This window comes from Scophthalmus maximus, chromosome 22, assembly GCF_022379125.1.
Source record: "Scophthalmus maximus strain ysfricsl-2021 chromosome 22, ASM2237912v1, whole genome shotgun sequence".
NCBI classification, from domain to species: Eukaryota; Metazoa; Chordata; class Actinopteri; order Pleuronectiformes; family Scophthalmidae; genus Scophthalmus; species Scophthalmus maximus.
Genome location: NC_061536.1, coordinates 11,728,129 through 11,743,689, shown reverse-complemented (window position 1 = coordinate 11,743,689; position 15,561 = coordinate 11,728,129). Strand labels below are relative to the sequence as shown.

At 49.3% G+C, this 15,561-nt stretch overlaps 1 protein-coding gene across 6 annotated transcripts in view; it reads left to right on the top strand.

Moving 5' to 3' along the window:
- rbms3 (RNA binding motif, single stranded interacting protein) overlaps positions 1-15,561 on the top strand; it is a 243,058-nt gene that overhangs the window by 198,993 nt on the left and 28,504 nt on the right. For all 6 annotated transcript variants that reach the window (XM_035620611.2, XM_035620605.2, XM_035620607.2 and 3 more), the window contains one exon: positions 10,900-11,006. In XM_035620611.2, coding sequence (XP_035476504.1) covers positions 10,900-11,006 — 107 coding nt within the window. The remainder of the gene's footprint in view (positions 1-10,899; positions 11,007-15,561) is intronic.

The window sequence follows — 15,561 nt, the reverse complement described above, 5'->3', positions numbered from 1 at the left end:
GCAGTCTATTTTCAGTGACTGCCTTTTAAAAAAATATATATATATCTGAGGATAATTGTCAGATACTTACTCTTCTGCTGCTTTTTTCTCTTGGCCGTCCCGCCCTGTGCTTGGTGGGAGCCCATCAACGTTGCAGCTGGTGCAGATAAAACGCCTGACCACCCAGATGCAGATGGATTTCTTTTCCCTCCAAACTTTACGTTTGAAATTCACATCACTTATAGTTCTGTGCAGGAAAAAGGCATTAATCACAAGTTGCTGGGGGGGTTGTTGTCTTTTTTTCTCCCCCCCCCATCAGTTCTAATGCAGTTTGATGTGCTGTCCCACACTGAGCAGCGCTCTTGGCTCCCCTCTGCGACTGCACAGCCTCCGTCTCTCCAGCCCCAGTCTGAGGCACGGAATTAAAAAGTTTGTTGTCCTGCCATTTGGCCATCTGCTCCGCAACTTCCGCTTCTCTCCGCTGGTTTCCATCTCTCCATCACACTTTTCTCTCGCACCCTTTCTCTCCATCCTTCTTCGTTCACACGTGTGTGTGTATACACACACACTCTCATACACACACACACACACACACACACACACAAACACACACATACATTAAGAACCAGTGAATACTGTACAGCCAGATCTCAGGTTTTGTAATTGCTTTTAGGAAAAGCTGAGAGAAGGGAAAGAACGCTGTGTAATTATTCAACAATACCCTCCCCAAACACACACACACACACACACACACACTCAATGGAAAGGCAGGCACAGAGGGTTGAGATGGGTGGATGGGTGTAGGGCTCTGGTTGACTCCTCAAATAGACCCCATTATGGGGTAAAATCAACAGTGGCGAGTGTTGGATGTGTGCAAGCAGAGGGAGAGAGAGAGTCAGTCCAAAAATCCCCCCTCAGCTCGCACAGCCATTACAAACAAGAGTGGATTAGCCAGCAGGACCCCTGCCGGGCCGGTGAATGGATGAGGATGGGGGGGGGGGGCGGAAAAAGAGATGATGGGAGGCCACTTCTCCTCCTGCATTGTCTAAATAACAGGCTGGGGAATTCAATAAGCACCGGCCTCATCAGACCTCATCAGCTCCCCCCAATTAAGCTGCACATCATGGCGGGCTGGTTGCTGCTGGTGACAGATGAGAGCCATCGTGGCGATGTGCCTGCCTCTGCGGCGGCGGTGTGTGTGTGTGTGTGTGTGTGTGTGTGCGTGCGTGCGTGCGTGCGTGCGGGACAGGGAGGTTGTTTTAGAGGAGAATCCAGATGAATATCATCAGTTCAACAATCGTATTTGCTTAGCTTCGACCTGCTAAATGGCCACGCTGACGCTCGGGCCCCTTCTCCTCTTCTGTCCTTGATGCTTCACGGACGAGTCCTGAAAGCCGACCTCCACGTGGAGTTGGACGGAGTTACCTTCAACACTCTGCTGCTTCTGCCGCTGCCCGTGAATCCCGGCGATATTGATGTGGTGTGTCGATACCTTCTCCCCTCCCACATTGCCTGCCCGTGTTTCCCCAAGGGTCAGGACATGTGGAGAGAGAGAAAAAACGCGGCTCGCCCACATCGATCGGGGGGCCCATTAACGCGGGCCGAGAAAAACAAAGCCTTTCATCACGTCCGCGATGTTTAGGCAGGGACTTACTCAAAGTTGTTCTCCGCGGGTCGACCTTTCTCTGTGGTTATCCCTCTGCTATGGCGCTCTCCGGGGAGGGGGACGAGGGGGCAGAGCGACTGAAGCTGGTTCAAATGATACTGAAGAGTTTTGCTGAGTGTCTTTTCTTCAGAGAGGAAAGTGCCATGATGCAACCTGCTTTGTTACACAGAGGGAAGGTTGAGGGGTCAGATTCTGGTCAGGGGCTGTTTTGTTTCCAGGATTTAAAACTTTTAATCACCATCTAAACGACTATGTTTTCATATTCAACCAACTGGAGAGTTTAAACAAGATTTGAAATAGATGTCACCTGCCAGAATAAGAAGACACGTACACCGCGCACGCTCCTGACGTGGGCTGCTTAGTGTTTTTGAGGAATAATTATTCATGTACTCATCAGCCTTAACCTTCACGTTCGAGTCCAAAACAATTTCAAAAAAGTGTCAGCATTGTTGAATTGATGCTGCAATATCAACTTCATTAGGGCCGGCAGTTTTTTTTTTCGCAGCTTTCTTGGTAAAAGCAGTTGATGTATTCAGCGAGCTCAAAGAAGATGCCACTTTGTTGTCGGCAACTTTTTTTTGAGAGAGAGAGGGGGGGAATTAGTGTCAACGCTGCTTGAGAACAAAGAGAATACCTCAAAAAAAATGAATGAATTATGAGCCAGAATGTCTGATGCACCGTTTCTCTCTGAGGGGATCTGTCTGACAAAGCACAGATGAAGGGGTTAGCCATCTAAATTTGGACCCACGTCACGTCTTTTTTTTTTTGGTCTCATGACGCTGACAACACTGATAATCTCGAATCATCCAGCTCCATCATCGCCACGGCTGCACCTTCTCACGTGACCGGTGAGATCTGTGGGATCGCCAGAGAAACCTTTGGAGATTCAAATCGGCAGAGGTGCCCGGCGAAGGGGGTTGTCTGATTTTAAAACAAAGCAACGGAGGAGGATTCATTTATGCATTTTTATTTAAGAACAAGCGTCGCCCAACCGCCCCATGAAAATGAGCTTCTCCTACTTTCCCTCCTGGAGGCAAATGAGAGACGAGAGGCAACCGACGGCATCTGTTGGTTCAGAATCAGTAAAGGTAATTACTGTGTATTACTGAAATTAAAACACGCCGAGGTAATCTGTCGAAAGTAATACACTTACCATATTATTGCCCCCCCCACCAAATAAAAAAAAATTAGATCATTTGGGTTAGTAGCGGAAAAAAACCCTAGAGCAATGATGGTGTCTTAAAATAGCTGGAGATCATGAGATGGATTTTTAAGTGGGAGAAAAATAGTGCAGACCTTCCTCTGCTGTTTTGGAGTGTGTGTGAGTGGATTATGTGTGTGTGAGTGTGTGTGTGTGTGTGTGTGTGAGTGTGTGTGTGTGTGTGTGTGTGTTCTTTTGAAAGTGAAAGAGCAAAGAGAGCTGCACCTGCAGCTTCTATCAACCGCTGGAAAGCTCCTTTCAGCGCAGCTTTAATTACAGCCGCTCGGCTCAGACGGGCTGGTCTCCGAGCGGCCGACCAAAAATCCTCTCACGCGCGCAGCTGCCTCCCTCTGCCACGGAGTCGCCTGATCCCTAATCAGCCGCGCTGCCACTCTCCATCGATCCCCAATCAGTTACAGTAAAGGGGTTCTCTATGGGAACCTCCCCCCACCCAGCCCCTTCCTCTCTTATTAGTCAGTTGCCGCGCTCTCATTGATCATAAATCAACGTCACTGGCGGCATTGATCGTCAATCACCCCCAGTGACACGATCGACCGGGCCCCGGTCCCTCGGCTGTAGGCCGGCCCCTCGGCCCTCGGCCCACATCGCAGGCCTGGCTGTGGCATATCGACCCCCCCCCCAGATACAGTATTGAGGGCTCTTTATTGATAATTCATTTATTGTGCTGTAATTTCATTTTCTTTTCTGTCCATACCGTTGTTACTGGAAGCCCCTGCGGTGGAAACCTAGTTAACAGGCACACAGGCCCTTTTTGTGCGCTTGCCGGAACTGATGTGGCTTTCTCGCATTAGCAGTTTGAAAGCACGCTTCCTGCTTCTCTTCTGAAATGTCATTTTCAATTTTTCGGGGCAACGGGAGCCTAAAGGTTAGATAAACCCTGCTTGTAACGAGAAAATCACACGTCTGATTCGTCGGGCAGTGTAGGAAATTCTCTCAGAGGCAAAGATCCTTTTAACAACGCACCGGACATCCCATTTTTCTTTTTGGGTCTCATGCAGGCCAACAATAGACTGTACATAAAGTGGACATAGATTCTGCAAAGTGAAGCAGAGTTGTCTTAAACCTGTATTCTCTCAAATGACCAGCAGAGGGCGACTCCACTGGTCGCAAAAAGAAGTCCGTTCCTATAGAAGTCCATGAGAAAATGACTCCACTTCTCACTTGATTTGTAACGTCAGTGAACATTTTACTGAGCAGTTTATGGTTCAATCTCTAGTTTCAAGTCTTCTTCAATACAGCATGGTGCTCATTTTGTAAAATCTTTTTTAAAACAGACGATAAAGCACCGTGTGCATTGGGGGCGTGGGAAGTGTGTGATTGACAGCCAGAACCTTCCAAATGCAAAAAAAACAAGATGGCGCTGACCAGAATTAATGTGAAGCACTGCAGTGAAATCTCAGCTTGATGAATACAGCCAAATCATTTTTGTTGTAATATTACAGTATGCGGAAACTGTGTAGAAATGAATAACGAGGCTAAAATATGTATTCAGGTCTGGCTGCTTTCCTTCCCACTAAACAAAACCTCCCACCTACAGAACACGGCCTGCATTGCGTTGTTGAAGGTGCCCTCACAGAGCTCCAAAAAAACTGATTCATTCTGATTCTGATACAGTGTCATATACAGCGAGAGATATTGGCTGCGGGGGTCTGGCGGATGGGCAGTGCTGTTGAATTACAAAGCAGCCATCTGTATGATTCATCTCTATAGATGGGAGGTTTTCACGGGTCACTGGAGGCGTTGGCAGTGCTATAATACTCCGCTAACAGGGACAGAGCGGGTTTCACTGTCTGCCCACACAGGCGGTGACACGGCCGGTGGCAGCACGAGTCAAACCCCCACAGGCAGAGTGCAGCAAGCAGCTGCTCTCGAGTCCCTCTGCCACAGACAAAAGAACGGTTTCGTCCCCAAAAAGAAGAGGCTCCACAGGCCAGAAGAAGCAGCTTTTTCATCGTCATCCCGAGGTTATTTAATACTCGATGCATTATTTCTATTTCTATCTAATGGAATCGACTTCAACACAAATTCAGCGTGTGACCTCAGGCCGAGAAGATTCTCAATCCCCCCCCGAGCCGTGAAATATATATATATACGCTATAAGTAGTACGCAGACCTTTTTTTCTTATTACATCTTCCAAGAACCAAACAGGTCCCGTTGGCCATCGCCTGGTTCACATTTTGCGTGTTTTCTTAGCTGGTGTCTTATTTCGAAATCCACTCGGAAAGAGTCTCGTTGCTTTACTCTCGCAAGTCTTGCGCCGACCACAATGCGGACACTGGTGCTGTGACTCCCCGCCCGGGCCAGCTGTGTAAAGTAGGCCGCCGATACCGAGACCTTCATGCAGCAACAACAGAGACGTTGGCACTGCGGAGCAGCGTGTGCGGCTTCTTTTAAACATCAGAAAGCATCCGCCGCCGCCACTTTAAAGCTGCGTCCGACTCCGGGGATCAGCGGCGCTCCACCGTGCCGTCTGGAGTGAGCGTGGTGACGACCGTCTGCTTGTGTAAACCTTATTTTGAAATATGGACGCGGGGCGGTGTGAGCCGCTCATTAGAGTTGGCAAACGCACGCACGCCAAACCTTCCAGCCGCTCGCATACCTCTCTGTCTCGCCTGTTGTTTTCAGCGATCTGTTTACTCGCCATGGCAACCTCAGCATCGGGACTGGCGAGTGGAATTAGCTGATTGAGCTAAAAAATGAAGTGTTCATTTGAACCGGTACCTCGGAGTTCGTCTCGCAGGAGTTTGGGCCGAACAGCTGGAAACCCAGCGCCTGCTTTTTTGGCGCTTTGCACTTGCTGCTCTCCGATTTTGCTGTAAGAGCAGATTAATTCCGAGCCAACACTCGAAGGCGCAATCATATATTCACCCATAATGCCAGCTGCTAACGTAATTACGAGTCTTTATTTTTGTTGAGTATTCCTCGCCTTTTCCTCTGGGAGATCAGGTCACATCGATGTCTGCTTGGTCCTAGTCTACCTCATAGAGGTTTTTTTAAAAGGTGCAGACATTGCTTTTCCTAAGAGTTCCCTTGCCCATAAGATGATCGGAGTCAATTGTATCATAGTCTCGCTGTGTAGCAGACACTCTCATCCATCAGCTTCGTTTGTGTTTTTGTCTGAATCAAGTCTGAGGTCAGTGTCTGCTCAGTGGTGCAAGGAACGACGGATAGACAGATAGATAGATCGATAGATAGATAGATAGATAGACAGACAGATAGATAGATAGATAGACAGACAGATAGATAGATAGATCGATAGATAGATAGATAGATAGATAGACAGACGGATAGATAGATAGATACATAGATAGACAGACAGACAGACAGACAGACAGACAGACAGACAGACAGACAGATAGATAGATAGATAGATAGACAGACAGACAGACAGACAGACAGACAGACAGACAGACAGACAGACAGACAGACAGACAGACAGACAGACAGACAGACAGACAGACAGACAGACAGACAGACAGATAGATAGATAGATAGATAGATAGACAGATAGATAGATAGACAGATAGATAGATAGATAGATAGATAGATAGATAGGTAGGTAGATAGGTAGACAGACAGACAGACAGGTAGATAGGTAGGTAGGTAGGTAGACAGACAGGTAGATAGATAGATAGATCGATAGATAGATAGACATATTCACCATTACACATAGAGAAAGAAAGAAAGGACATAGACAGGCAGACAGGAGATAACCACGGCGGAGAGAGAGCGAGAGAGATGGAATCAGACGGAGAGACTGAGAGATGGATTAGCATGTCAGAGACTCCCTACATAACATTAGTCTTGTTAAGTGCGCAATAGCTCATCGATCAGGCTTCATGCCGCCCGGCGTCCAGGGCTCATCCCTGCACTTCCCTTTCCTGTAATCCATAATATCATCTCGGGCCCTGCGTGCGTGCTGCGGGAGCCCCTCGATGGGCGAGTCTGAGCAAGGGGCTGATCGATGGCCGTGGAGCATGTGTAGCGGATGCGAACGCGCTGTTGACATTCTTCTGCCTATATGCTGATCTCTCCAGCTCGTCTGTACGGTATGGATCAGGTGGGGGTGGGGGTGGGGGTGCATGTCCCTCTCCATCTCTCCTCAGTCCCTTTCTGTCGTGGCTCTCGGTCCGACACTGTATCCGTCTCTCCATCTGTCTCGCTCTCCTCTTTGTCTCGCGCTCCGCCGCTTCCGCCGCCGCGCTCTCCTCCCAGCGCCCCGCTCCATCCATCAGGCCGTGTCATTGAGCCATGTGCCAGCCGTCCCTGTCAGCAGAACGGCTGGCAGGCCGTCTTCATTTCCATGCTGAGGGATGCAAGGCCGGCGTGGCAGTTGTGAGAGCTATCGACTGGGATCCGTCAAAGCCGTCCCTATAGGGAAGCTGCTGCTGCTGCTGCTGCTGGATCGTCCGCCATCCTGAGCTGGTCTGTTCGACGCTGAAAATGGCTACATGTTTGACATGCGGTCAATTCTCCTTTCATTTGTCTTGTCCGCACTTGTCGGGTGTTTTTTTATTTATTTCCCGCAACTATCCCTTTTTCTTTATGTTTCTCTATTTCTAGAACACTGTCCCTTGTGCCGTGTTTCTTTTCCTGTGTCCACGTCTCTCTCCCTCCCTTCCCTCCCACTCCTTTTTTTTTTGACTCTCTTTCCCATAAGACACGGCCTCCTCCGTTTGGCCAGACAGGTCAAGCCGGCTGACGGGAATCAGACAGTTGTTGATCCAATTAGAGATCCCCCCGAGCAGCGTGAGAACGTACAGCAGAGATCCAACAAAGTACCGTCCTCTCTCCTCCTGTTCCTCAACCTTCCTCCAAAAAATGCCCCTGCGGTAAAACACGGAGCCGTCCGAATAACTTTTTCCTGAGATGCTGACTTCGTGGAACTTTGGGCCTACGAATTTCGCCGGGAACCTTTTAACCACAGTTGTCATTGAGAAGTGGAAAGCTTCCTTTCACCGAAAAGCCCTTTGAGAGTGACATATTTTGGTACAAGTGGCTGAACTGTTCCCTTTGTTCGCCCTCTGGGGCTTTGCACACTCTCAGAGCGAAAGCGAGGCCAACCCCGTTTGACTCCCAGTCCTTGTGAGAGGCCTCTTTTGTAACCGTCTCGATGGTGAAAAGCCGAAGCCAAAAACCTTTTACCCGGCCCCTTCCACTGCCTGGGGGTATTCCTGCCTGATTCCACCATTCAGGCCAAACAGATGTACAGTGCAATTCTGAGCCGCAGATGACTGTACGACCGTCCTGACGTTGATGTATTACCGTGCATGTGCTCATTTGCATTCATGGATCGAGACGTTAGTCAGCTGGCCCTGCGAGAGCCCATCCGGAGCACGTAAGCACCTCTTTGTCTACAGATACCAGAGGGGAAAGTGGAGCGGAGAGATCTGGCGTCCGCCGCTGCGCTGGCTTTTCACTCCGCGGACAAAAGGGCTGATTTCCCCCAGATGCCGGCCAATAGGAAACAACAGTAATAGCAATAACTACTTATGCACGGAGCGCTAATAGGTGAAACACTTGTACAGAGGCGCATCTGCATCCACTTACTGGTTCATGTTACTGTGGCGGTGGTGTGTCTACTGATGACGGAGCCGGGGTTGTGATCAACTGGCGCTTGCAGACATCTTACTCTCGCCAAACTGTCTCACAGACCCCCCCCCCCCCCCCGCCGCCGCCTTTCCGTCTTGCCGTCATGTTTATGTGTGGTTGGCTTGCGCACTCGCACGTGCATATGTCTGTGGTCACGCTTCATTAACGTGTTTACCAGTTCCTGCGGCAACACACACATAAAAAAAAACACTATTACCAGTCCCAGCGGAACACCTTGTTATCGGCAGTTGTTGACCTCTGACCGTGCACGCTCGCCGTCTTTTTCCCCATAATTTAGGACCATTAAAGGGCAGCTAATTGGTTCATAACTGTGACTTCGTCTTTTTTTTTGCGCGTGCAAACGGCCCCCTACAACACATGCGTGTGCTGTGGCTGGAGCCCAGTGTGGAACGTGTTGTACTTGGAGTCGGAAGACGCCGCATGAGCAAGCCAGTGTGCACAGCCAGTGGCCTAGTTTATTCTGGGGCTGTGTCAGGGATGACGGTGTGTGGTGAGAGGTCTAAGAAGCGTTTTCAGGCTGCCAGCAGTTTGCATTGTGTGTGTGTGTGTGTGTGTCAGGGCTACAGAGGGGTGAGTGTACTCACAGGGAGGGCGAGTTGGTGTGTGAGGCTGTTGATCTTGGGCCGAAGTCTCTAACAAATTGGCTGGTCGGTGGTGGGAACCGGGGACGCAGTCAGCGGGGGGAACGTCGGCACGCTCTGCATCAGATTCCCCAAATTTCTCAGATAGCTAATTATCTCGGGGAGAGAGAGGGTTTTTCGGCATCGGCCTTGTTGCTTCCTCTCCGCCGAATCTCCCTCACTCTCTTTCCCCCCAGCTACATTCCCCTGGGCTCGCTCCGAAAAAGTTTGGTCTCACAGTCGCACGCGCGCACACACACACACACACACACACACACAGTATTTCAAGACAAGTTTAAATGCAGCACCTCGTAAACCAACACACAGCCATCGTCTCATTTGCATCTCAGACTCTCGCTCTGACAGAAAAAATAACAATTCTTCCCAAATGTGACAGTATTTACAGTTGTGATGTGTCAGGAAACTAATCCACAAATCATCAAGTTTGCTCATTAACACCCTAATAATTTCATTCAACCGGAAACCTCCCCCGGTCGTAAAGTACACCCGACTTCAGGTCACTTCGCCGACGCTGTCAGTGCGTTGACAGCGGGGCCGTCGGGTCCCGTGTGAGCCACCAGGTGCGGAGCAGGCGAGGTGCAGTGTTTGGACAAGCTCGCTGGCTCAGTGTGTACTGCACTGCAGCCGGACCGCACGGCCCTGCCAGGGCACGGGCGTTTGATCCCCGTGTAGATTCCCGCTCTGTCCGCCACTCAGCCCCTTCCCCTTATCTCTCTCAGCGCCTGTACTCGTGTGTTTCTCCGACTGTCCCCCCTTTCGCCTCAGTCGTCCGCCTCCAAAGAGATTCCAATCTCGCTGACGGACCCCCCCCCCCCCCGGTCAAAAGAGCCACCTGTTTCTCACGAGAAAAGCTCACTGAGGCTCTTTTCTTTTCATTCATCTTTCACTGAGCTTGTCTTTCCACAGATTTATTCTCTCTCTCCCCGTCAGGACATTCGTCTCCCTCAATCAGTTTTTTTCTTTGGTCTCCTTTGCCAGTCACCTGCAGGCCCAAGTGAGAGAAAAATGCCCTTTGAGAAGTTTATCTTTACAGATATTTAGGTCAACGCCAAGACGTTGGTCAACCTTTGATTGGTAATCCTGCGGAACAAAATGCTGTTGATATACGGAGACGGCCTGGACGCAGACTTTGGACTATGAACAGCTCCGGCTACATCACGTTGTCGTGTTGTTGACGATAGAGAAGTGTGTCAACGCTCTGTTACTTTTGCTCTTAACTGTGCGAGAAGAGTGCCCCCAGTGTTCACTCTGAGAACAGCAGCATTAAACACAGTATGTGACGTATTCAACCGGCGCGGTGAGACGCTGGCCTGCGCCGATGGTTTTCGCGGCGTGGGGGTGAAAAAAAAGGAGGCGTAAAAACATTCCAAATGAAGGAGATGACGGCTGTTAAATTAAAACACAGAGGGATTATGTGTCAGGAGCAGGAACGCCTCACAGAGACAAGCTTTGGCTGACTGAGCGCTCCTGCATTACCGTCTCGGAGGTATTTACAAGAGCGATTACTGTGATTATTATTTCAACAATACCCTGCGATGCTCTTTCATGGGCTGCCAGCCTGGGCCGGGGTGCGGAGGGCCTGCCAACATCGCCGGCCTGGGAAATTTGACTAAAAGCTCCATAGGCGAGCGGAGAGGAGGGAGGGAGGGAGGGAGGGACGGAGGTGAGATGGCAGAAGAAGAGAAAGGTCTTCTGTCCTTCGGAGGGGGTGGGGTCACAGGATGCAGTCCACCTCTAACATGATTTTGTCCTCTTTCCCCCCCCCCCGTCTCTGCAGCTCCCACAGAGCCTTTGCTGTGCAAATTTGCCGACGGAGGGCAGAAGAAACGCCAGAGCCAGAGCAAGTACCCCCAGAACGGGCGGCCGTGGCACAGAGAAGGCGAGGTAAGACGTTACGTGAGTGCGGAGGCCGTCCTCCCTTTAATCCTGGTGCAAATATCATCTCACACTAGGTCTCTAAAAATATGTCTTTCCAATTCCGTATGAGCTAAAGATCTTTTTATTCTTCCATAAACGACGCATTTAACATTAAGCTTCCTCACGTCTTCTTATCAGGCGTCCAACACTTCCCAGGCGCCATAAATCAAAAACACATGACCGTCCAAACAGATGAATAAAAATACAAATACACTAATACAAGTTTTCATGAACTAAAAATGACACATTTGGAGCTTTTCAGCCATATAGTAATGTTTTCATATTGAGAGCGGTCTCGGGTATTGGAGTGAGAATGGCCCCATGGATTTTTTCCAATCGATGACTTAAACCCCTTCATTGATCAGGAAACAGTGGATGCAGGCTGTAATTAAGACCCATATACTGTTTACATCCACGTGACATCGTCAGGTGACTTCAGTTCCAAACCTGGGTCATGTGAAAACAAGTAAATCATCTTTACAAAAAAATGTACTCCACAGACGAAGGCCAGGGAAAAGCTAAAAGCTCCTTATGTTGACAATTGATCGGCTCTTTTGAACAGAATCTCCGTGTCAAGCCGATCGTGAATGAGGGAGAAGCTCAACACCACGTCAACATTCAGAAGAACTTTCTGTTGACGTACACTGACTTTTCATTTAACATCCACAGAGTCATATTAAACAGAAAGAGACTCTTAATAATCCACATAAAACGTTTCATTCTCCGGTGAGAAAACGACACAGTTTCCCTTTTTCCTTGAACGACTGCAGCAGCACTATTGTTAAAATGTTCACGAGCCAACGTAAGTAGAAATATTGCAGTGTCCTGTGTTTTTTCTATTTGTCCTGATCTAATTACATTCATAAATAACCCCAAGGACAAAAGGCAAAACACATAATTGCTGCGAATACAAAAAAAATAGGCTTCAAGAATCGATCACAGATTTGGCCCAAATTTGTTTCCATTTCAGCACGATGACATTTTAAAAAGGGGCGTTTACCTCTGAGGTAATGGTAATTACAAGAAGAGGCCCCACCCTGCTCACAAAGCCCCCAGGGCAGTTGGCTTCATCTGGCTTTATGTAAACCATCATTGCCTGTCATTTGTATTTACTCTCAGGTATGAAGCTGTTAAAAAAAACAGATATCGATCAACCTGCTCCCGGATGTATAAGCGCTGTCACGTAAATTGCATCTCAAGCCAAACGCCTCACTGAACAGGTATATTCCCCCCATACATCACAATGCTGGGGGAAAACCTGAAATTGGATACAGCGCTGCGGTAATGTATTCATCAGCAACATGTGGAGACAAGGTGAACGTCTCTTCGCAGGCTACCAAGTAGCCATAGGAGGAGCAAGGACACACAGAGGAGAGAGCTGGAGCAGCGCTTCAGTTAGGGACTCTATAGAGGAGAGGAAACACACACACACACACACACACACACACACACACACATCCGCCGAGGCTGACAGTTGTGCTGAAACTGCAGTGTGGGAGAGATGAAATGTTTGTCCTTCAGAATACATATGCTCTCTGTGTGTTCGTGTCAGCGGTGGACGTCCTGAGTGTGTTGAGAAAGAGACCTGGTATTGCACTAGCTCTCCGTGCGTGCGCGTGTTTGTTTGTGTCCGTTCATCCCATGTTCATCCGCCCTTACACCCATACCGTGAGCCAGTGGAGCGTGTTTAACCTAAATCACATTGCTACATCGCCTCGCAGACCCACACACTGACAGGGTTGATTTGAGGTAAAGTCAGATGACTGTGTGCGCCCGTGTGTGTGCGCCCGTGTGTGTGTGTGTGTGTGTGTGTGTGTGTGTGCGCCCGTGTGTGTGTGTGTGTGTGCGCCCATGTGTGTATGCGCCTGTGTGTGTGTGTGTGTGTATGTGTGTGTGTGCCTGTGTGTGTGTGTGCGTGCGTGTGTGTGTGCACTTTATCCGTCGGTGCCAAAATTAAGGAAACGCGTCTTGAGTCCATTTGCCTCATTACAGTATATACAGTACAGACACGCTGCCTCTAACCTGAGCTTGAAACAGCTGCACGCTGTGTCACACCGATCTCCCGTAACATTAGTTTAACGGAGGATGCGACGTCTCTATCGGCTGCCTTAGACCTGAGACCAATGTTTGTGTCACGTTCCCAACATAAAGTCCAAAGGAAAGATTGTGGTTATGGTTTAATATTTTAAAAAAAGAAACATATGCATCCAACCCTGTCTTTGATTGTGCTTTAGTCGCCGGTGATATTGGAACGGCCAACACACAAAGACAAACACTGTTTGAGAGGAAGTTGAAGCGGTTTCAACTTTGCATGCAGGGGCTTTTATGGATCGACCTCATTAACGTACCGAGACCGGAGGAGGAACGGAAGCTCAATGACAAACACTCACACACCCGCGGTCGGTGCAGCCAGTCACCAGCGAGCTCTTTGCACATTTGCTGTGCACACTGTTCAAACTCAAACGTTTCAAAGGCACTTCCTGTTTTCTCGGTAAGAGAGAAATCCCTCATGTGCCCCTCTCCATCTCTCTGTCTCTGACCCCATCACTCCTGCACTGTTTCACATTACACTGCATTAAGGCATGACAGTACGACTGAGAGGCCAAGGTTTAACAGCCTGTGTGTGTGTGTGTGTGTGTGTGTGTGTGTGTGTGTGTGTGTGTGTGTGTGTGTGTGTGTGTGCGCGCGTCTATAGCCGAACATGTGTACCAGCATTTATTCGTTTGTGGGGGTTTTTTCCCCTTCCCTGCGTCTGAAGTCTTTTTCCGAGATCCCACAGCGGCACACGGAGGAGACGGGCGAGCGAGGGGCTCGCTCCGACTAAGAGAAAGGGAAAGGGACGAGGGGGGGGGGGACGAACACGTTGCACGATCTGTCAGGTGCTGAGCGGTGGCTGGCGGTGAGGATTGAGGAATGCGTGACAGATTTTTCTTGTACACTACCCGAAGTGGGAGTCTGCAAAGTGCCGTCTCTCGCTGTCTCATGCTGACAAACATATTAGTCACTGCGACTTTTTTTTCTTCTTCTTCTTTCTGCCACACAGACATAAGCACCATGGGTGCTCGTTCTTTTCTCCCTCTCTCTCTCTCTCTCTCTCTCTCTTTACACTTCCTCGCTCTCTGTAACCAACACCTACACACACACACACACACACACACGGAACTTTCAAAGTCACACTCCTCAAGCACCTACTCTTGGGGAATGAGTGTAGATGAAAAAAACATCCGGCTTTCCACTCGGTGTGAAAGCCTGACAGATGTCCGCGTGTGTATGTCCAAGTGTGTGTGTGTGTGTGTAGAAAGAGACAGTGGCTCGACTCCTGTACAGGGACAGTACAGCACAGGTGTCCTTACAGGTGCCTGTCCTTATCCGACCCTTGTTTTGGTGGGTCCTAGTGTTAAACATATATGTTTAAACACACTATTACACCAAATAAATTTGCATTGAAAAGGTTTTCATAAGCCAAAATGCATTTTGTAGATATTCCAGCAAGATAGTTATTCTCAACCAGCAAAACCTCAATTAACGATGAGCACCAAATGAGTCAGTTTCCACATTTTTGGGTGTGATTTTCATAATCTTTCCCTTAAATCGCCGCATCGGGTGAAGTGGTATGACTTCATTTCAACCTAAATGAACCTGCAGAATGAGCGCAGCAGGTGTATCCGTGGCTGCTCTCCCCCCAGACCCGACTCTTCCGCGGGCCTGTACAATATACCCTCGAGTGGAGGGGGTTATGTTTGTCAGTCCTGGATCCAGCTCAGACGAAAGCATGCACAAACTGTCTCTGTCCCCCTTCCCACCCAACCCCGCTCCGCGGTGCGACGGAGCCAAGAGCTGACTCTGTCAGTAATCAGTCATCGGCCGCGCGGGGTCGGCGGCCAGCAGAGCTTCTCTGCTGTGGAATTCATCAGCACATGGAAGCGAGGGGCAGCACTTAGGGGAGTTATCGGCCGCACCAGACAGCTGGCCGTGTCTGCCAGCACATGTGAACACGCACGTGCACATGCTGATGGTGGAAGATACACAAATAAAGTTAAAGATATTTATAAAAAAAAAAGATTAAACACAACGTCTCTAGAAGCTTCTTTTTTAACCAGTTCTGCATATGCACTCGCACACAAAGGTCGAACACCACACACACACACACACACACACACACATGTTCACATAATCCGTCGGTAGAGATTCTGTATTTTTGCACGCTCTCGTGGGTTTGGTCCAGGTTCACACTGATCCCGCCTCTGCTCCTCTGAGCCACTATTCCCTCAAGCTCAGTGTAGGTAGCCCTCTGGAGGAACAAGGGCAAAAGAGTGGTACAGAGAGATGGGGGGGGGGGGGGGGGGTGGGGGGGGGGGGGGGGCAAGGAGAGGAAAGAAAGAAAGAAAGAAAGGGAGAGAACACAAGATGATGAAGAACGGAAGGATAGGAAGGGAGAGAGAGGAAGGACAAGAAAAGGGAGTGAGTGAGTGTGTGTGTGTGTGTGTGTGTGTGTGTGTGTGTGTGTGTGTGTGTGTGTGTG